Genomic DNA, 23396 nt, shown 5'->3' with positions numbered 1-23396 from the left:
TCCGCAGGCAGAGAGATGTGCGCTATATTGAATGAACAACTGGAAGATAGATTGAGAGGTGGTAGTGTTTTTAAGCACTTAATGTGTTGGGCCACCTGCTCTTCGTATTGTTTTTTAATAGGACCTTTGTTTCATTTGTAGTGGTGAAGGAACTGGGATGTAAGATCTTGAAGGATGTCCCCTAAACCTTGCATGTGCGGTTCTGCTCTAATACCTAAGACGCCCCAGGCAATACTTTAAATCTACACGTCTATTATGTCCAGAGTGAGAAGACACACAAAATAAATATATGGGTCTGCCTTTCCTCCCAATGTTTCTCTGGGAAAGGGAGGCAGAAGAGAAATGCTATTGGGTGAAACCTGGCAAGAAAAGATTAAGCATCATCTAACTTGAATGTGGCAGGAGCGGATGTCTACTGTTTCCCATGAAGCCTCAGGAATGGTCCAGATGGACATAACCCCTTTTTGTACCTCCAAGTTGCACTAGTGGGCTACATTTTTCGTCTACGGCTTGAAGTGTTGGTGAGAAAGAGAGAGAGAAACTCAGATTTTTTTGTGCGCACTGCAGAGAAAACCAGTTCTCTGTTTTGCTGTGAATGTGTCTAGTCTTTTCACTGCTGGTTCCACATGCCTAGTGGAGAACATGGATTATCAAAGGCCCTAAAGACGCATGTATTGCAGGACCACACGCCAAATCGGTTACGAGGTGGAAGGTAACATTGTTCTATGTACTTATTCGAAGTTTACAGCACATAAAGGAATAAGCAACATTTTCCAATTAGTTGAAATGTCCTTGTTGACTTTCAATGACATCCACTTATAACCTGTGACCTGAACAAAGTACAACATTTCCTAGCCTAAGAATTGAAGCCCGTTCATCACTTCCAGGTTGGGTTGATCATGGTGCGGAGGCCTTTTATCTGTACAACCCCATAGTTAGCCCAACCCCGCAATATCTCTGTAGTGTTGCCCTACAGCTGCTCACCTGCTGCTCGGCGGAATCCGGCTTCTCCGCCAGCTGCATCAGCTTCAGGGTCTCCAAGTAGGCGTTCATCTCGACCAGAGCTCGCTGTCTTTTCTTCACCTCATAGATCAGCTTGTTGAGCACGTTCCTGCTGTCGAACACATATTTCTCCAAGGCATCTTTGGCTTGCTGGGGTAACACAACAGGAGGGTAAAGGCAAGTGAACATTTGAGAGGCCAGATTAGAAGTGTCAGATTTCCTAATAAAGAGAGCACATCGAAACTCAACGGAGGAGAACGGAGAAAGACAAGATGGCCGCCGAATCAAGACCCTCTCTCATCTCATCCATAATCACACCTGGGACAGCCAGGGACCCACAACCTTCCAATCTTTGCGTGGGATTTTTAGTACCGTGCATCATCACGAACCCCAAGTCGACTACAGCATTATTTTGCATAAAGTAACCCTTAGATCTTTTTAGCGTCACACATAAACTAGACCGCTTTGTGTGCGGTGTCCATCACAGAAGAGAAATGAAAGCAGTGAACAGAAAAAGTACCACAACAAACGGTTTTATTAGTTGTTTAACAGCTGACCAAGTCTCTTATTGCCATTAAATATTAGTAAAACCCTGCATATGAGTTCACCTGATTTTGGTGAAGGGATTCCCGGGAGGGTGGAATTCCCAGTTCCTGCCAGTATCCCAGGACCAAACAAGCATTGGCATAGCCAATAGGTCTCGCCTTTGGGACCTTAGAAGTATTTAGCCATGCAACAGTTGCATAACTGAATACTTCCAAGGTCCCAAAAGCGAGACCTATTGGCTATGCCAAGCGGCCGTGCGGCCGCAAAAGTGAAAGTGATCGCGATCGCGATCAAACATCAAAGCGGCTGTGCGGCTGCAAAAGTGAAGGTAAGCTCTAGACTGGCCTGGTAGCACTTTTTGGAGCCCTCTCAATAAGTCTCGCCAGACCAGCCCAGGCGAGACCTAAAAAGAGCAACTACCAGCTTTGTCTTCGGAATGGACAATTTCTCGTCAGAACCAGGAATACTGGGTCCTTCTCTTTTGGTTTTCCCCTAAATTCTGGGAAAGAAAAACCTGCTGATATTTTCTCATTGTTCAGAGCAGGCTGAAGTCAGATAGAGGGCTGAAGGGAAGGAAGGCGTTGAGGAAGAAGGGTAGTGTGATGGTGGGGTAGGTTGAGGGAGCGTTGTCGGCTCTTTCCAGGGTGCATCAGGGGTAGGTGTGGGGGCCGGGCTGTGGCATACTCCAGCCCAGACCCAGGATTATCGCTTCCAGCGAGAGCAGGCTGCCTGTAATGGCCCGGAAAAGTATCCCATCCTGACGTAATGCCCTTGGTGGGATACCTGAATACACAACAGAGGTTCCAGGTAAAGGGGCATGAAAACCTCATTTTGAAATAACCAATAATAAGAAATTTACAATCAAGTATTAAACAAAATATAGAGCCCACAGAGGAATTTTAGGAAAGTAATCAATTATTATTGCAACAAACAGAAACAGTACACAAATAAAGAACTTCAAGAAAAACCTGTGCTCAGTACTCAAGTGAACACACGACGAGTGCACATTGAATAATGCATAGTGTGTTAAAAACAGAAGCTGACAATGAAATAATAAACTTTCTAAACAAATGCATCAATCCAAATCCTATTTGAATAACAAAATATTAATCTCCCTTCCAAATCTTAGAAGCTTCTGACTTTAGATTGATGCATTTGTTTAGAAATTTTATTATCTCATTGTCAGCTGCTGTTTTTAACGCACTAAGGGGCCAATTTTGATGCGGTCCTGAATGGCTCCGACTGTCGGTAGGAGCCATTCCGACCGCATCAAAATGTCCCAGGTTCCTTTCCGACCGACCCATTTTGATGGGGTTAGTCAGAAAGGAATCTGAACCAGATTTCCGAATGGCCTCTGATGAGGCTCGGAGAGCCCGGCTGCCATTTGGAAATCCTCCATCGATCCCACGGGCGGCTCTTTCCGGCCTAGGGATTGCGATGGAAGATTCCTACAGCCTTTCTGTGCCGGCCTTTCCAACACAGAAAGGCTGTGGGAATCCGACTTTGGGGGCCACCAGCAGGGCCCCCATGGGTACAAGGCCTCCGAATGGCAGCCTAGGGGGCACCTATGGTGCCCCCCTGTTGATCCCTGCACACAGCCACGGTGTGCAGGGATGAAATACACCTCTGCTCTTTACAATGAGAGCATGCATTCGGTTCAGAAAGCATGCTCCCATTGTAAAGAACAGGATTGCAACGAACAGTGTTCGGTCGCATCCTACTTGCTGGGCTGGAACCAAGGGCAGGAGGTCTTTCGGTTCCATGTCCCAAATGATGTCGGATGGACTCCGGTCCCTCCGACATTGTAATCAGGCCCTTAGAATTATTCAATGTGAACTCGTTGTGTGATCACTTGATCTTTAAGTTCTTTATTTGTATATTGCCTGTTGTTGCAATATAAATAGATTACATTCTTAAGATTGCTCTGCGGGCCCCCTATTTTATTTAATTCTTGATTATAATTTTCTTATGATTGGTTATTTCAAAGTCATGTTTTGATACCCTGTTCTCTGGAACCTCATTTTTCGTATTCAGATTTCGTTGCACTCTGCAGCACACATGGAAAGAAGAAAACGCCTCCATGGATTGATTTTGTGCAGGAAAGTATCCCTTCCTGCAAAAAAAAAAACCCTGTCAACAACGCAGACACCCTTGCACTGTGGTGCAAGCGCTGCTTTTTTTGTCTCTAATAGGGTCAGCGTGAAGCTTGATAATAGGAGAAATGTCGCTTAGCGACATTTCTCCTATTATTTTGCTCTGGAACGCCCACTTTGCATCTCATTAGAGATGCAAAGGGAAGCGTAGTGAAAAAGGGTGCTAACATGCGATTTTGCATGTTAGCACCCTGTTGTTGATAGGGCGACATTTTTATATCCGCTTCTTTGGCTTTTAAAGCCAAAAAGGCGGAGATAAAGCCCTTGTTAATATGCCCCTAAGTGTTTAACAAAAAATTAGTGTTTCTTTTCCTGGCTCGGTGGGTATTACTAACTTCTCTTAGAAAGAAAGTTAAATACATTGTAACAAACACCTCACACATTAGAGAGTAGTGCTTGTACCTACTAACATGCAAATAGCATTTTGCTATGCTTCACAATGAAGTTTTGTTTTATGTTATGCTTGTAATAAATGTACTGAATATTCTTTTGATTCCTAAACTATTATATTATCTTCTGACAGCTTTTTAATGATATGGTTGTTGCGTGCCTAACCACTCTCAAGGTGATATTTTTTTAAACTGTAAGCAATAAGGAAATAACTGTACAAAAACACAAAAACAATAAGCAAGTAGTAACATTCTCTGTGCCTTCTAGGTGACACATAAACATTTGATGTGGTGTACTTTGATATAGTCCAGAGGTGCCAACAAAGTACAGACCAATGATTTTACACAAGCTGCAATCAAAGAAGGCCTCTGCTCTGGGAGCCTTCACGTTTAGACCTTGGCTGGCCACCACTCCTAGGTTGTGCACTTTCCTAGGTAGTAAATCGCTCCTAGGTTGTCCGCAGCTCCTAGAATGTGCCCACTCTTACGTTGTGCACTGCTCATATGCTGTGCACCGCTCCTACGTTTTGCACTGCTCCTAGAGTGTGCACTGCTCCTAGTTTATGCACTGCTCCCAGGTTGTACACCACTCCTACATTGTGCACTGCTCTTAGGGTGTGCACTGCTCCTAGGTTATGCACCACTCCTAGATTGTGCACCAATTCTATGGTGTGCACCGCTCCTTCATTGTGCACTGCTCCTATGTTGTGCACTGCTCCTAGGGTATGCACCGCTCCTAGGTTATGCACCACTCCTAGTGTGTGCACTGCTTCTATGGTGTGCACCACTCCTAGGGTGTGTACCGTTCCTAGGATGTACACCACTCCTAGGTTATGCACCACTCCTAGATTGTGCACCGCTTCTATGGTGTGCACCGCTCCTTCATTGTGCACTGCTCCTATGTTGTGCACTGCTCCTAGGGTATGCACCGCTCGTAGGTTATGCACCACTCCTAGTGTGTGCACTGCTTCTATGGTGTGCACCGCTCCTACGGTGTGCACCACTCCCAGGGTGTGTACCGTTCCTAGGGGTGAGCACCGCTCCTAGGGGTATGCACTGCTCCTAGCGTGTACACCGCTGCTAGGGTATGCACCGCTCCTAGGTTATGAACCACTACTAGTGTGTGCACTGCTTCTATGGTGTGCACCGCCCCTAAGGTGTGCACCACTACTAGGGTGTGTACCGTTCCTAGGGGTGAGCACCGCTCCTAGGGGTATGCACTGCTCCTAGTGTGTACACCGCTGCTAGGGTGTGCACCGCTCCTAGGGTGTACACTGGTCCTAGGGTGTGCACCGCTCCTAGGATGTACACCGCTCCTAGGTTGTGCACTTTCATCACTGCTGAAGCAGTCTCCTCCCATTAACTAAGGTGGTGCCATACTTCTAGCCTTACTCTGGGCATCCAAAGCTTTACATCTTTTTGGCTTCAGTTGAAGCTGGTAGCCTCTGGGCCCTGAGCTCTCACAGCGGTTCCTTACCTCCACAGTTGCTCTGCTGAAAGCAAGTCTTCTTTTTTTCTGTCCTTTGAAAGCCTGGTCGATGGTTTTCTTGTCATACTATGGGAAGAAACAGGAAAGATCTCAGTTCACTGCTTGTCCTCTCCTCCTCAGAGCAGAGGGGTGCCTGTCCACTCTGAAGCTTTATGGGATGATTCAAAACATGATAACTAGCAATTCAAGAAGAAGCAGTATTTATTTTTGCAGAGTAAAACAATGCATTTAGTTAATTCAGGTAGCAACTGGGATTACTCTTCAATGAGTTAGTTGCCTTCTTCCCTGTTTTAAAGTTTGCTATTAAATAATTATCAGCTTAAAAAGTGCTGAGATTAGAGGGAGTAAGAGCTGTGCATAGATTGTGTTAAAATCCTTTCCCACCTTCCTAAATTACCCATAGTTTGCGGTCAATTCAGCTAAATTTCACAAGCTGCATAAAAAGGTTTTTTTTGATAGTATCTTGAATGGATTTTCCATGCGAAGACATACTTCACGCAGAAAAAGTAATCGGGATACAGGCAGAAGACTGATTTGTGTAGAAAATATCTGGTTCGAGTAAAAAAAAAATATTTTAGCGAGTCTCCAGCTGGTAAGAATCATGCAAAATTTTGTTTTATGAGAAATGGCAAAATGTTTTGCACATTTGACATAATGCAAAATGTGGGAAGTACAGGAGATTATTACAAATAAATATAAATACATACAAAATATATATATTTTTTAAAGCATGGGCCTAGCTACAACCTGTGGTGACAGGGTTTATTTGAATGGAAATAGTCCTAAGAAGTAAACACCCAAAATAAGATAGGCGGCTTCATATACAGCAGTGTGTTCTTTCAGATTGTTTACACACTAATGTAAGGTACTTTTTTGCAACTTAATGGTAGGGAAGAGTAGCCGTTTTGCTAACCAGGTAACAAAGTATGAATGTAAGTTTGAACATTTAAAGAGAAATGTGCATTATATGGAAAAAACATTCATGCATAACTTTCTTTTATTATAATTTTTTTTATTATAAAATAATTGTTTTTTATGCCACAATACATTTCATACACAAAGGTAAAACAAAGCAACCATCCTCGCAAACTAAAAGCATGCCTCTCAAAGTGGATGCAAGTCATTGATTACATTGATTAAGCTCATACATGGCCCCATAATGTATGATACACATAATACACCGTGTTGCACATACTGGAGACATTTTGTACGGAACCACACAACGCAGTCAAAAAAGCATAAATGATTTCGCAGACAGGCTACAAGGCACACAGAAAACACTGCTCGTGCATAGGGTTAATTGAAGGAAAACTACATTCCTTCACACTTTGAGGGAGCTGTAATCTCGGAGAGAAGACTTTTCCATTCTTTAAAAGTTAAGTAAAATCTGGGATTTCATCCTCAACCAAAAGGTTGGCAGTGAACATTCCCATAATATGATTCTGCTTTATACTCATCCTCAAAGCCAGAAAACCCCTCTCTTTTGATAGACAACCAGATGAAAAAAGGCCAGAAATTGATTCTTAGTAAACTGACCACCGACAACTAGCTTGATGCAATCCAGGACGTCACCCAAAATGTAAGCAAGCTTTGGCAGTTCCGCAACATATACAATAACGTGTGTGGATGGACACCAACCAAAACATAGACTTATACAATGCTAAACCCACCGTTTTTGGAGACGCGCGAGCGCGCGAAACAAGATGGCCGCCGTGTAGTGAGCTCCGGCGTTTTTTCGCCCGTTTTTCGTTAAAAACGACGATTCCTGTCAGTTTTATACCGCAAATGAGGTCGCTTGAATGCTGAGCATCTTACCTGTCGATTGCTGAGATTTTCTTTGAATTTGGACGCTGTTTGAGGCGTTTTCCAGTGTCCAGCCTCTGCCTCCAGCTCTCCCTTCAGGTATTCCCAGCTTTGTCTGTCAGGGGGCGGAGCAAGCATTCAGGAAAGGGCCTGGCTTGGGCCTAGCCACTCCCATAGCCTGTTATAGCTGCTGCACCAGCTTTAATAAGGATATTCTTACTGCTGCAGTATTCTTTTCCTTCATTTTTTTTTGCGTTGTTGCTGTTATTTTTGCAATTTTGATATTTTATTTTATTTTTATTATTATTATCCTACTTTTGCTACCAAATCAACATGGATAATAAAAATATTCATCCTAAAAGAAAGCAACAGGTTTCACCTCCGCCAATTAAATCAAAGGCGGTAGAGTCAACAGAACCTTCATTATCCTTAATTTTGGAGGAAATTCAAGCGCTTCGTGTTAACACAGATTCTATTGCCTCAGAGATTAAAAATGTTCGAAAGGAAATGGCGAGTATGTCAATGAAAATATCTGATAATGCAATTAAAATACACGATAATAAGGCTAAGCTTGAGACTTTCACTCCTCTTGTAGCTAAAATATCTCCTTTGTCTACCCGACTCCTAGAGATGGAAAATCGTAACAGACAATACAATTTACGCATTTTTAATTTACCAGAGGATGTGGAGAGTGGCAACTGTAGGTTGTATTTGGAAAATTTGATTCCTGGGCTTCTACAAATTAAATTTCCAGAAAAATTTGAGATTGACAAGGCCCATAGAATCCCTTCACATCGCAATCCTCAACATACCAAACCTCGTCAAATGATTTTCAAAGTCCTCAGACATCATCATTTGGTTTTGATTCGAAAGGCAGCACGAGAGATTCCTTCCTTAATGGTCAATGGGAATAAAATTTTTATTCATCAAGACTTTGCCAAGGAAACAGTCTCAATCCGCAAGGAATTTTCTACTCTTCGGCCTCAACTGCGAAGTCTTGGGTTCAAATATGGTCTTTTTGACCCTTCAACAATGCGTATCTGGAAAGACAATCTGTCAAAATCTTTTCAACGTCCTGAGGACTTGCGTCAGTTTTTGGATCAACGTTCACAGCAATCCATGGATACTCATGACTCTAATACCTGATTATAGCTAATTTCCTTTTTTTTTTCTGACAGGTTAATGAGCCATTACTACATTGGGCTCCAACGGTTAGGTCATGCTTGTTGAGCGTATGTGCGTCTCATCTTTGATATTTTTGTACCCTGTTTGTCGTTTTCTCCTTTTTAAAATTTTTTCACCTCCTTTTACTTGTTCTGGAGCTACTATTTTCTCTCATTATTGTTCTCCTTCTTTTCTTTTTCTCCTCTTCTTGATTTTTTTTCTTTCTCTCTTCATTATGGCTAATATCCACAATATTAAAGTTGTTTCACTAAATGTTAAAGGTTTACGTCATCCAGTTAAGCGTACAAAAATCTTAGATTATTTAGGTAGTTGTAAGGCAGATATTTGTTTTCTTCAAGAGACTCATATAGATGACAACATCTTAAATTATATGAAAAAGAAATGGGTAGATACTATTGTTTCATCACCTGCAATTGGTAAAAAAAATGGGGTGGCTATTTTTGTTGCGAAAAAATTGCATTGCCAAGTCTTAAGCAAAATTTCGGATGCAGATGGAAGATATATTATAGCTAAAATTAAAATTCATGATTCAGTCATATTTTTGCTCAATGTTTATGGTCCTACTGCGGATGACCCTCTTTTTTGGTCTAATATTACCACCGAGGTTCTAAAGTTGGGTAAAGTGCCTTTAATTGTTGGAGGTGACTTTAATGTTATTGCTGACCCATTATTGGATAGAATATCTAGTACTAAATTTCGCCCTCCTAAGGTTTTTCATGCTTTTAAGTCATTTATTCATACCACCAAGTTAGTTGACATTTGGCGTTTGCACTTCCCCACAGAAAAATGTTTTACATTTTTCTCTAATCCACATAATTCGCATTCTAGAATTGATTATTTTTTAGTCTCCACACAATTAGTCCAATCTGTTAAGACTCCTAAGATTGGTAATATTGATATCTCAGATCATGCCTTGATTTCTTTTGTTCTGAATTTAACTTCAACTTTTGCAAACCAAACTAGATGGCGTATGAATACTGGAATTGTTCTTAATGAACATAATAAGCCTAAAATCTTAAATGCTATTCAGGACTATTTTTTACTCAATCCTGAAGGTTCCACTTCCATGGTCAATAGATGGGACGCCTTTAAAGCTTACATTAGGGGTGTAACTATTTCAATTATGGCCTATGAAAATAAAACATTCAACGCACGTATCAGGTGTTTGGAAAAACAAATTGCGAAATTTGAAAGGCTTTTTATTTCATCAAATGATCCTCAATTTAAAGTCAAGCTACAAAAGCTTCGATATGAATTTAACTCAATCCTTAGTACTAGAGCTGGCATCCAAATTTCTAATTCTAAGGCTAAGTTCCGTTTTAATGCCAACAGATCTGGGAAACTTTTAGCTAATTATTTACGTATAAAAAAAGATAGAACGCAAATTACCTCAATTCATGGCCCTAATGGTAACATTGCAATATCTCATAATGATATTGTTAAGGAATTTTTGGATTTTTACTCTACTTTATATAATAAGCCTGATCCTCATGATCCTTCCATACTGGACTCTTTTTTAGATACATGTGATTTGCCCAAAATCTCACACTCGGACAGGCTTGGGCTAGATTTACCCATTACTACTGAGGAAATTTTAGCTGCTATTAAATCCATAAAAAAAAAAAAATCCCCTGGCCCAGATGGTATCCCAGCTGAGTTGTATAAAGAGTTCCAGTCCCAACTTTTGCCTTATTTATTTCAACTTTTTACTTTTTTTGGTTCTTCAGGAACGATCTCAGGTTCCTTTACTGATGCTTTAATTATTGTACTTCCTAAACCAGATAAAGACCCCACTCTTGTTCAAATTATCGCCATATTTCCTTAATTAATCAAGATTGTAAATTGTATGCTAAAATACTTGCTTCTAGACTGTCCCCTATATTGGATTCTATTATACATCTTGATCAATCTGGTTTTATGAAGAATAGATATTCTACAAATAACACAAGAACCTTATTACACATTATTGAACAGAGTTCCACTTTAAGTTCCCCCGCAGGAATTTTGGCTTTAGATGCTGAGAAAGCTTTCGACAAAATCCATTGGCAATTTTTATTTCAAACCTTATTATCATTTAATTTTGGTGCTTCGTTTATACGCATGATTTCTGCTCTGTATTATGCCCCTACTGCTCGTTTATTTATTAATGGTCAAGTATCTAGTCAGTTTTCTCTTTTTAGAGGCACAAGACAAGGTTGTCCCCTCTCTCCACTTTTATTTCTCATTGGAATTGAACCTTTCCTTACTCATATAAGAAATTGTGTTAATATCAAAAGTATTCAGATTAAGGAGATTAATATCAAAACTTTAGCCTATGCTGATGATGTGCTGTTATTTATTAGTGAACCTCTATCCTCAATGCCTGCCCTATTAGAAATTATTACAAAATATTCCATGGTTTCTGGTTATAAACTTAATATTAATAAAACTGAATTCTTCCCTTTAAACATTTTTTGTACTCCTGATATGTTGCCCATGGCTGATATTGTGTGGCAAAAAGATAAATTAAAATATCTTGGGATTCTATTTGCGTCCTCCGTAAAAGCAACATTAACATTAAATAGTAATTTTATTCTGAATTATATCAAAGATAAAACGTCTAAATGGTCTTCACTTCACCTCTCTTGGTGGGGTAGAATGGACTCCATTAAAATGACTATTGCTCCTAAAAAATTTTATACACTTGCTATGATTCCTATTCAATTTCCTTTACAATTCTATAAAAACATTGATAGACTTCTCTCCAAATTTCTCTGGAATAATAAATCAACTCGTATTGGTTATAAAAAATTAAAAGTACCTAAATGCAATGCTGGATTTGGCTTGCCTGACTTTTTTCTATATCACAAAGCATTTATACTGAAACAAAGTTCCATATGGTTTCCTCCTTCCTCTTTAAAGAACCAACCTACATGGTTTCATATAGAGCAGTCTCTTGTGGATCCTTTTCCATTGACCACCTTGCTAACAATGTCCAATAGGTCAATATATGTGCATAAATCGGTTATTATTAAATCCACTAAACTCATTTTTAATGACCTGGATTCAATCTTTTTGATCCCTATGACTCATACTGAAGATATGTCATTGTGGCATAGTAATGTGATTAAATTGAATAGAAATGTTACTTTTTGGAATGCTTGGATTAAAGCTGGTATCTTTTATCTTAAAGATATCTATTTTGACAATGTTTTTATTTCTTTTGAAGCTTTACAAATGAAATTTAGTTTACCTCAATCTGATTTTATTAAATATGAATCGTTATGTAATTCAATTTTAGACTCCTTCCCTCATGGTATTCCATTTAATGTTAAAGCAGATTTAGCACTATATATTCGAACTATCTCTACGTCATCACATACTGTCTCTATTTTATATAAAAAATTATCTAATTCTATAGGAAACAATTTAAATATTATTTCAACATTTTGGAATGATGAGCTTTCCCTTTCTTTGTCCAACGATACATGGATGACTGTTTGGCTTAATAGTATTTCAGGATGGCTGCCTGTTTCACTTTACCAAACCAATTCTTATATTTTATTTAATTGTTTATGGACCCCAGTGCGTTTATTTCGTGCTAAGCTGATGCAAGACGACATTTGTTGGCATTGTAAATTACTCCCTGGATCACTACGACATATGCTTTTTGAATGTCCATTAATTTTTAAATTTTGGTCTGATGTTTGGGATATTATTCAACAAATATTTCATATTCATGATGTTATTTCTTACAAAATATTAATATGTAAAGCTGTTGATCTTACGCATAACTTAACTGAATTAGAAGGTAAACTGTTTAACTTCCTAATATCAGCTGCTTTAAAGTCCATTACATTTTGCTGGAAGGATATTTCGTCTTTATCGGTTCATGCTTGGTGGTCATGGGTCATTTTTACAAGAAGAGGTGCTCAATTATCCCTGAAAGGGATCAATCACAATTCTAATTTGTTTCACTCGTTTTGGTTACCCATAGATGTATACTTATCTTTATAATTGTATATTTATACTTGATTCACCGTTTTACAGTCATTCTATTTAAAGCCTTATATGATGAATGTAGCTCCTTTTTCTAATAAGTTGACATTGCAACTCTTCATGGCTCCCTCCCTGCCCTTCTTTTTAGTTTATCTTCCCTCCTTCTAATTGATTATATATACATCTTTAACTATTGTATTTAGAATTGCTTTTAGAAATGTTTTATTTTATATAGGTATTTTCGCTTGTGATAAATTTTTTCTGTATTGTCTGTATTTGTTCATTCTTATGGAAAATCTAATAAAACATTTTGAACTCAAAAACCCACCGTTTTACCAGCACCGACACAGACAAAAACACTCTCAGTTGAGTTTATCTTATGTTGAGATTCATTATTTCATTAGTGATGCTGCCATGTTCCTTGTGTTAAATATTCACATCAAGACACTACTCCAGCTCCTGTTCCGCAGAGGTTTGCATCTCTCTCAATCACCCCCCCCCCACCCCCTCCAATCATGTTTCAAATTCAACATATGCACAGTATAGCCAGGCAACAAACTATTTGTTTGATTCTTGTTATCACTGATATGTATTAATGCACTGGGACACTGAAGTGGTTTCATGAGACTGGCACAGAAAAACCATTACAAAATATTAAAAGAATGTCTAAAAAGACACCAGCTTGTATAGAGATGGGGCCTCATCAGTCATTTCACAAACTCCCTTTACCTTAATAGTTGGTTGTCGTCCAAACAGCAAAGATACTTTATGTGCACAAAATACACAGTGGCATTATCTAATCAAATCTGCTCCACTTTCAACGCGCCTACAGGCATCCTACTCTTCCAAGTGAACGTTCTGTTATTAATTTGTAGAGCTCATCAATTCCAAAGGATGCCCCAACACGTAATGAGAAATTCTTGTCTCTCTCACACAATCCTTTCATGTCTCCAAAGTATGTGCCACTGCACACAGTGCCTCGTTTGCTCTGTACCCTCCTATTTATCTCTCTTCGTGGACAACAAAGAAGGTAAGGCAGCTTGACCCACAATTGCTGATCAATCTTGAGCAATCTAGCAAGAAAGCCTCCTCCTCACGCAGCCAACATGCATGCCCTCAAAGTAAAGGTTTCATAATATCTGTTGATCTGTGAGAAACCAAAGCAGCTTTCCTGTCCAGATAACCTGGAACCAATAATTCTCTTAAGAAAGACATGAATACTTGGTAGAGCGATGCAATGTTTCCTGCATCGATGAACTTACCTAAATTCCTACCTACTTCTTGCCTACCTTTGTAGCAGCACTCATGTCTTGTTAAGTTTTCTAACAGTGCTAGAGTTTTGCTTGATGTAAGCAGGAGCGTAACATAAGCCCCCGCAGCCCCTGCAGAGTAGAGGGGGGCACAACCCTTCAGGGGCCCCATAAGGTCCTCCATTCAGCCCACAGTGAATTGAATATCTGTGAGATATGGGAGACTCAGGGCACCCTCTTCACAATATGCAGGGTGGGCCCTATTATTTTGGCATTATGCCACTGGGTGTAAGGATGTTACGGTATGTGTATTTGTATAGCGCAAGACTCACCCTTGAAGATGGGACACTTGCAGGTGGCCAAAGGGTGATCATTAGGGTACAAACCTCTCTTAAAACTTAGTCTGACTGATCCTCTCCACAAAGATACTGGTTCACGTTGCCTGGTCTTTGGAAACCTGCCCTCTGACAGCCAACTAATGAATGCTATCCAGCTTACTTACAGTGCCTTCTAAGCTCAGAGGGCAGAGGCGATTTCACACCAGATCTCTCCTCTTTCACGCCTTAGGGCCCGCAGGTCAGCCAAAGCATCTGGAGAGGGACAGTCTCTACCACGGAGGATGAGATCCAATAACATGCCATGAATGCTTCCTGAGCAGGCTCAGTAATAACCGGAGTTTCTGGTTGGGAGAGGCCTGATTCAGTGTAGTCCTTAATTAGGAGAATTATGGATAACTAAGAGGGACAAAATCACCATCTCTGATTGGTTACATATACCAAGTAGTCCACTGTCATCATTAGAATTGGGCAGAATACTCTACGTGAGAGAAGAGAGATCTAAGGAGGACTTGCACTTCATTGGACATATTAGCCCTGCGATGGGCTGTCACCTCACAAGGAAGAAGAACATATGAAGCCCTGCAACCAGTGAGCCTTTGCTTTGCAACATTATAGGTTGGAAGGTGGACTACTCTTGTGTAAACCTGGAGGCCTGCTTCATGCCACAGTTCCAGATAGCTGATAGCTGTCTGGTGATGATCTGCCTCTGAATGTGATGGAAGAACACCTGCCTCACCACCTTCAGCTGAGAAGCTCAGAGCCTGCTAGTTTACCGGTACAGCCTGTGCCACCTTGCAAGTGATCCAGCCTGCATACAGTCGCAAAACCTCTTATCAAAAAGTAGACTTCCCAAAGCCAGAGAGCAAGCGACCAAGATGGCCTCAATGTAGGAGGGCTCTGTTGGAGAATTCCGAAACAGCATTCTTCAAAATCTGCTGAGACAGACGTCAATAAACTGGACTTTGAACAACAGCGAACGCTACACCTTTGGATGCCTCTTAATATTCAAAAAGTAGCCCAGTGGCTCCAAGTGGCCTGTATTGGCTGTATTTAACCTGGATTAGTGGCAGCCTATCTGCAGGCATGTCTCTCACCAGATCACGGAAGATATCAAAGATCTGAGTTGCAATGTTGCTGAAAGTTGATTAGCCACAGTACAAAATATCTGGGTTATTGTATGGTACCTGCGGAATTGTGGAGAATTTTCCAGAAAGACCCCAAGGAAGGCGAGGTGAGCAAAATGCTGCAGCCTATGATAGAATGTTCCCTGTGGGGATAATGTGGTGAGAGGGAAGAGATCGACAATGCCCGGCCTCTGGCCAGATGGCCCACATCTGCACTGGGGCTGGGTCGTTGCTGATATGGGACAGGGAAGTAAAAGTGCCGAATCTTGGGCTGGCACTTGGATTGCTTAAATAGCCAAGATTAATGGAGATGAGGCAAAGCAGACGCTATGAGCCTGGAAGCTGCTGAGGTGCTTACTCCAGAAAGTAGCTCTGATGGCTGAAAGGAAGTGGCTGTGGTGATGTCAGCAGCCCCTGCAATGGACTCTCACAGACTGAAATCAAACTCCTTGCTTCTGGGCAGTGCCCTACAAGGCTTTATTGGAAAAAAAGACTGCTGGGAGGTGAGTTGTCTAAAACAGATATGAACAGATATTGCAGTCAATATCCTTTCACAGTATGAAGCATATGCACACTTGACAGATGAAACTTTTTTGCATAGGAGCTTCTCAGGCTGCTATGGGATGACGTCTGCCATATTACTCTGGGACTTCTTCATTTTTTACTTAGAACTACATTTATTGCTGGATGCAGCGCAATAGTGACAGATTATCCAATGCTATTTCGGACATAAGATTATAAATACTCATTTTAGACACTCTGAGGTTGCACTAACTATGCATAAAATGCATCCAATTAATTGGACTCAGTGCAACTGTTCAAAACCAACCATCCAACTGTGGTTATCATAATGGGGAATGATGATAAGTGGCAACCAAACTGTCTTTTGATTGAAGGAAAGCTACCAGGTCAGTAGACTGGAACATGGAGCAGCATGCTAATGTTTCAAAAAATTGTGATATTGCTGATGGTGACATGAATGTCAAGACCTTACAATTGGTAGATATGTAAAAACGAAATATCTACGAACGATTCATGGCAAAATTGATAGGCTTTTAAATTGAATAGATCACTTTTAAGAAGGACTGGATACGCTGGTTGGTCATATTGATGTGGGTGAAAGATGCACCTTTTGACATAGAGAATTACACCAATATATAAGAGGAGGAGCGTCTTAAGGCAGAGAAAGTACTACAGGTGATCTGCACACAAATGAAGATCTGGAAGTACAATCTAGCCAAACTAACATACGAATTACCGGGATACCAGAATCAATTAGATACCACATGGAAATGCTCACTGCAGAGTTTTTAATAAAACTGTTTAATAGATGATAACATTCATCGATGTTTTTGGTCGAACAGGTGTACCGTCCTGTCATAGTCCTGCTTCCCACCAATAGAAATACTCACTTATTAAACCATAGGGACTGAGATATAATTTTCAATATAGGGAGAGAGAAAAGGGTGCTGCACTATGAGGATGCATCCTTCTCTAGCTTTCCCAATTCTAGCATAGCAGTGCAGTATGCAGGGAGAGCCTTCACATATGTGAAGAGGAGTGTTCAGCAGTTGCTGGATAGAAAACACCATGTTGTAGGCAGCCAGGCTCAAAGTTAACCATGGAGGCATCGCACACCTGTTGAAAGTAGGCAATGACATTTCTCAAGAATGTGATGGCTGGCACTTTAGCTTCATATGGAATCATCCTTTGTTCTTACTAACATTGAGCGACACACCTTTTGGGCTTCTTTGCCCTTTAGAGAATGTATACAGTTATTATCACTGGAAAAGTGATATTTGAAAACATTATGTTCTTATTATTCTCTTTATTGGTCTACTCAAGGATCTTTGTTTATCCACAGCTGCTCCTATTGTCAAGGTTTGTAGAGGATTACTGTTCTTAAGGACAATGGGAGTTCACCACTGTGTGCTACAAACTTTAATGATGTTATCTGAGCTACGAATGAATCTTCACTCTACCTCCCCTAGCCTGGGGTTGTACTGCACTCCGTGATGTTTGTCCTGCACAGGCTATAGGCTTCTAACACCAAATGTAAAAGTAGGGTGAGATTTAAAAACAGGACGACTGAGATGAGAAAATAGCAGGTGATTAGTCCTGCGTATGTTGTCCTTCGTAAAAGGCTCTTTCTATCCCATTACTATGCTATATCATCAATTTACACAGAATTATGGTCTGACCTCAAGCACACCTCATTTGGACAATTTAATTTGACCTCTGTGTTCCATACTATAACTGTGGGGGTATTAGCATATTTCAATTTACAATATATTGTTTGACCTGGCCTTCCGTTAGAGATTACCAGAATGGTGGTTGGCTGTCACTGGTAGCCCCCAGTGTGGCACACACTAATTGTTACTACAGAAATGGCGGTGCTTATACAGCATTCTGATGACTTTGTTGGATTTGTTTCAGACATCTGGGAATGTCCAATTCACTGAAAGTTTGGGAGCTCAGTGTGGTTAAAGTTAGGATATATATGAAGTGGCTGAATAGACAACAGAATAACCATAAATGCTCTACAGGTTTTTTATTACTATAAGGCTTGGTAATAGTAGTTCAACAGTGGGTAACACACAACAAGGAGACATTTACTAGAGAACATGGCTAAAAAACGTCAAGCCCCTCACTCCTACCCAGTACTTATGCTCTCCTGGAACATCTGAAGGTTAAATAATCCAGGAAAGGCACAATGGATTATAACTTTTCTGAACAGAGAAGAAAAAGTTACTTACCTTCGGTAACTCTTTTTCTGGTGGAGTGGATACAGTATCTGCCTGTGGATTCCTGACCTTTTGAATTACCCTTGCGCCAGCATTCCATTGAAACTTTTTACTAGCTCTCCTATGTCGACGAGGACGTCACAATGGCACGGCTCCGCGCACGACTCCATATAACATCATCAGAGCCATAAGAAGACCTGGTCGGCGTGCTGATGTCAGTTCCACCCATTTTTTACATGCCCTTGATGCAAACGGGCAGACCGACAACACAATGCAAGTATACACAGTATACAATATATACATCAATACACACAGTGTAAAGGTAAAGAGGAAAAGCTAAAAACCAAAACATTTCCTGACAACAAACAGTATGGCAAACATATGACATACGAAAACAACAATGTCAAACAGTGAAAACTTTTTCGGTATATGTAGGTGGACAACAGGGAGGTTGGTGGGTCATTGAGTATTCCACAGGCAGATACTGTATTCACCAGAAAAGCGTTACCGAAGGTAAGTAACTTGTTCTTCTGATGGATACATCTGCCTGTGGATTCCTCACCTTTTAAATTGAATCCCACAGCAGTCCCACTCCCGGAGGAGGGCGTCCACTCACTCTTACCAAAAACATCCTGCAGCACAGACCATTCAAAACGGCCATCCCTCCTCACCTCAGAATCCAAGCAATAATGCTTCGCAAAAGTGTGGAGGAAGTTACATGTTGCAGTCTTACAAATGTCCACCAAAGGGACACCTCTAGCCAACTTTTCTCTAGTAGAATGATCTCTGATACCTTCAGGCAGCTCCTTCTTGGCCACGGCGTAGCATGTCTTGATACACAAGATGATCCATCTGGACAACGTTCTCTTGTGAACTGCTTTGTCCTTCATCTTCCCCACATAGCCAATGAAGAGCTGGTCGTCCAACCTCGAGTCCCTGGTTCTGTCCAGATAGAAGCTTTCCGCCCTCCAAGGGTCCAAATGGTGAAGTCTCTCCTCCTTCTTGGAAGGGTGAGGATAGAAGGTAGGCAATATGAAAGACTGTCCCAGGTGGAAAGGAGATACCACCTTAGGCAGCAAAGCAGCCCTGGTCCTAAGAACCATCTTGTCTGCGTGGATAGTAGTAAAAGGAGGCTTAGAACTAAGAGCCTGCAGCTCACTCACCTTCCTGGGCAAGGTGATAGCCAGCAGAAAAATAGTCTTAAAAGAAAGCAGCATCAAAGGGCAATTATGAAGGTGCTCAAAAGGAGACCCCCATCGGAAATGTAAGTACTAAGGGCCATATGTAGGTAAAGCGTGTTTTGCGATTCTCAAACTACGATTTTTAGGGAATCGCAATTAGGGAATCGCAAAACGCAATGTAGGTAGGAATAGCAAAATATTTTGCGAATCCCACATATTCCTTATTTGCGAATCGCAAATTGAGATTCGCAAATAAGGAATACCTTGCCATTCATTCCTATGGGCTAGAATGCCCATAGGAATGAATGGGAAGACATTCTCAATTTGCGATTCTCAATTAGAGAATTGCAAATTGAGAATGCAATTTCAAGGTTGCAAGGGTGTCAATAGGACACCCTTTTGCACCCCTGAAATAAACATGTGTGCACATGTGGCGCACATACATGCGCTAAGGGCATGTATGTGCGCCACATGGCACTTTGAAAATGCAAAAAAGTGCATTTTTCTAAGAAATCGCTAATTACCACCAACATGAAGTTGGTGGTAATTTGCGATTCCTTAAGCCAAAATCGCACAACTTGGGTGCTTCCTACATTGCATTTAAGGAATCGCAATTTGGGATTCCTTAAATGCATTTGCAAAATAAGCAATCGCAAATTTTGCGATTCCTTATTTTGCGTGTGGGTTGTTGTTTGCTACATTGCACATTGCCTAAATTGCGATCGCAAATGCTGAAATTCTGCGAATTTCAGCATTTGCGATCGCAATTTGGCTTCCTACATATGGCCCTAAATTCAAATCCCACTGAGTCATTATGAAGGGAGTGGGATGGAAACCTATTGGTGAGTCCCTTAATGAACCTCATGACAATGGGGGACATAAATAAAGACGGCTGGTCCGGCAAACAAAGGAAGGCCGACAAGTAGCCCTTAACCGACACCACAGCACAACCTTGCTGGGCCAAGGAAAGTGAAAAACCAAGTACATCTGATAAATAGACATTCAAAGGATCGATGGATCTCTTTCCACCCCACCTCACAAACCATAGCCCATCTAGAGGAATAAACAGATTTGGTGGAGTGTCTCCTGGATGATAAAATAACATCCACCAGATCCAGTGAGAGAGAGAAAGAGCTCAGGTTGCCCCGTTCAATCTCCAGGCATGAAGGTACAGGCTCTGGAGGTGTGAGTGTAGAATCTGCCCCTGCGACTGCTAGAGGAGGTCTGCCCTGAGAGGGAGACAGAGCGGACGGTGCGATGCGAGGTGAAGAAGATCTGTGTACCACACCCTTCTTGGCTAATCCGGGGCGATCAATATAACTTGGGCCCGGTCTTGGCAAACCTTCCTCAGAAACCCGAGGAATCAAGAGTATCGGTGGGAACGCGTAAAGAAGCCTAAAGCTCCAATCCAGTTGAAACATGTCCCCCAAGGCTCCCTGCATCAGATACTAGAGACTGCAGAATGAGGGGCAGTGTGCGTTCTCATGAGTGGCAAACAGATCCACCTGAGGAATGAATGAATGAATGAAACATTTGTAAAGCGCTGGAATAACCCCCACGGGGGTATCTCCGCGTTGCTCCACCACAACCTGAAGATGTGGCGAATCACCTCCGGGTGAAGCTTCTACTTGTGGTCGACTGAGAACTGCTGTCTGAGACTGTCGGCACACACATTCAGCACTCCGGCCTGATGGCTCACAATTACGCAAATCCGATGGTCCTGAGCCCAGGACCAGAGCCGCAGAGCCTCTCTGCAGAGACGATACGACTCTACCCCTCCCTGCTTGTTGATATACCACATCGAAGTAGTGTTGTCTGTCAGGACTTGAACTGACTGACCGCGAAGGGAGGGAAGGAAGGCCTTGAATGTATTGCCTGCAATTCCAGAAGGTTGATGTCAAGCAACTTTTCCTCTGGAGACCAAAGACCCTTGACCTCCAGATGTGCTCCCCACCCTAGAGTGGAAGCATCCGTGATCACAGGGGCCACCAGTGGAGGAGGTTGAAAAGGCTGCCCTTGAGACAAGTTGCCCGAAACACCACACCAAGACAGCTCTGCTGCAGTGGATTGGAGATTCTGACCATCTCCCCAAGATCTCATTTGTGCTGATACCACTGCCTGTGAAAGCACCACTGGAGTGCCCTCATGTGCCAGCGTGCATGCTTGACCAACAGTATCCAAGAAGCGAACAGACCGAGCAGGCGTAGGATCTTTAGGACTGGCACAACTGCTCCATTGTGAAATAAAGGAATCATTTCCTGAATGCCGAGAATCTTCTGAGGAGGCGGGAAAGCTCAACACACAGTAGTGTTCAGTACTGCCCCTATGAACAGGTTGCACTGAGAAGGCACCAGGTGAGATTTGGGTACATTTATTGAGAAACCCAAGTCGAACCACAGCCGCGTTGTTACTTGCAGATGATGCAGCACCATCTCTGGCAACTTTACTTTTAGCAGCCATTCGGCCAGATAGGAGAAAACAGGAACCCCCTACTTTCTGAGATGAGCTGCTACCACCACCATGACCTTCGTGATGACACGTGGTGCGGACATAAGCCCGAATGGAAGGACAGCAAACTGGTAGTGTTGAGATCCCACCGTAAAACGGAGATACTTCCGATGCGACTTCAGAATGGGAAGATGAAAATACGCATCATGTAAATCGATCGACAACATCTAATCTTCCTGCTGCAGCGCCAGCAGAACCTGAGCCAGAGTCAACATCTTGAACTTTTTGTGCCTGATGTAAAAGTTAAAGATCCTGAGGTCTAGGATTGGCCTCAAACGACCGTCCTTCTTGGGGATCAGGAAATACCGGGAGTAGCACCCCAGACCCCGTTCCTGCTTTGGTACCACCTCTATTGCACCTTTCTGCAGTAAGGCAACAACCTACTGCTGCTGGAGCAGCAGATGGTCCTCTGAACACCAGCCCTGGCAAGGAGGGTAAGGAGGTGGAAAATCTAGGAAAGGAAGGGCGTACCCATTTCTACAAGATTCAAAACCTAAAGATTTGATGTAACCGATTTGCAATTTTGTAAAAAATGGGACACACGGCCCCCTACAGGACCAACATCTTCAAATAAGGGTTTCTAGAGCTGCTTTCCTGTAGTAACAGTGGAAGGGACAGGAGAAGGGGAGGAGGAGGAGGACTGTTGATGGGAGGCCCTCCGCAGACGTCCTCTACCCTTTCCTCTCTATGACTTGTACAGAGAGTTCTGCTGCTGCTGTGGCAATTGATGGCCTTGAAAGGAAGCCACCTTCCCAAAACCATTGAAACCTCCTGAATCCACAGCTCCTAGGCTGGGACTGCAGGCCCAAGGATCTTGCAGTAGCCCTACTGTCCTTGAAGCATTGTAGAACAGAATCTTCTTTTGTACCAAAAAGTCTGGACCCATCAAAAGGCAGATCAAGCAGAGCAGCCTGCACATCCGGAGGGACCCCAAAGACCTGAGCCAGGCATGCCTCCTGGAGCCACAGAAGAGCCCATCACCCTGGCGACCGAGTTCACCGTATCCAGCCCTGACTGAATCACCTAACGGGCTGCAGCCTGAGTGTCTGGTAACACTTCCAAAAAGTGACCACGGTCATCCTCAGGCAGTTTAGGAGCCACCTCTTTAGCAGAGTCCATTAATGCATGGATATACCTCCCCAACAAACATGTGGTACTACTCAATTTTAAGGCCATGCTCGCCGATGAGAAAAACTTCTTGGCAAACTGCTCCAGTTTCTTGAGTCCCTATCCCCCAGAGTGGTGGGGAAAGACCCAGCCGACTACTTAGTAGAACAAGAAGCATGAACCACCAAGCTCTCCGGCGAAGGGTGGGCAGTAAGGAAAGCCGGATCAACCGGTGCAGGTTTATATAATCTCGCCACTGTCCTTGAAACAGCAGGGGCAGATAAGTGCTTCTGTCACACCTGCAAAATTGGCTCAGTCAAAACCTCGTTGAAAGGCAGCAAAGGCTCCACAAAAGAAGAAAGGGAATGTAACACCACAGTCAGGATATTTGACTTGACCTCAGGTATGGGCAATTGTAGATCCAATACGTCAGCATCCTTGCTGGTGATGGAATGGTATGGAGCAACAGCCTGTGAAGGCAAGGCTTTCGGGAAAGAAAGCTCCCACTTCGGGGAAGTGTCCAAGCCCTCCTGAAGGCCCTCAAAGTCATCCACGGAGTCAAGGATTTCCCCCTCTTCAGCCTGATCCTGCTGGTAATT

The 23396-nt window shown here is 42.2% G+C and overlaps 1 protein-coding gene across 1 annotated transcript in view; it reads right to left on the bottom strand.

Annotated features, from left to right (window-relative positions):
- The window catches only part of CCDC183 (coiled-coil domain containing 183), a 357131-nt gene that overhangs the window by 252683 nt on the left and 81052 nt on the right, over positions 1 to 23396 (bottom strand). The window contains exons 3-4 of the mRNA XM_085615709.1: positions 5568 to 5645; positions 985 to 1152 (exon numbers count right to left, since the gene is read on the bottom strand). Coding sequence (XP_085471835.1) covers positions 985 to 1152; positions 5568 to 5645 — 246 coding nt within the window. The remainder of the gene's footprint in view (positions 1 to 984; positions 1153 to 5567; positions 5646 to 23396) is intronic.

This window comes from Triturus cristatus, chromosome 1_2 (assembly GCF_964204655.1).
Source record: "Triturus cristatus chromosome 1_2, aTriCri1.1, whole genome shotgun sequence".
NCBI classification, from domain to species: Eukaryota; Metazoa; Chordata; class Amphibia; order Caudata; family Salamandridae; genus Triturus; species Triturus cristatus.
The sequence above is the reverse complement of the archived record's forward strand: the minus strand, read 5'-3'. Positions and strand labels throughout refer to the sequence as shown.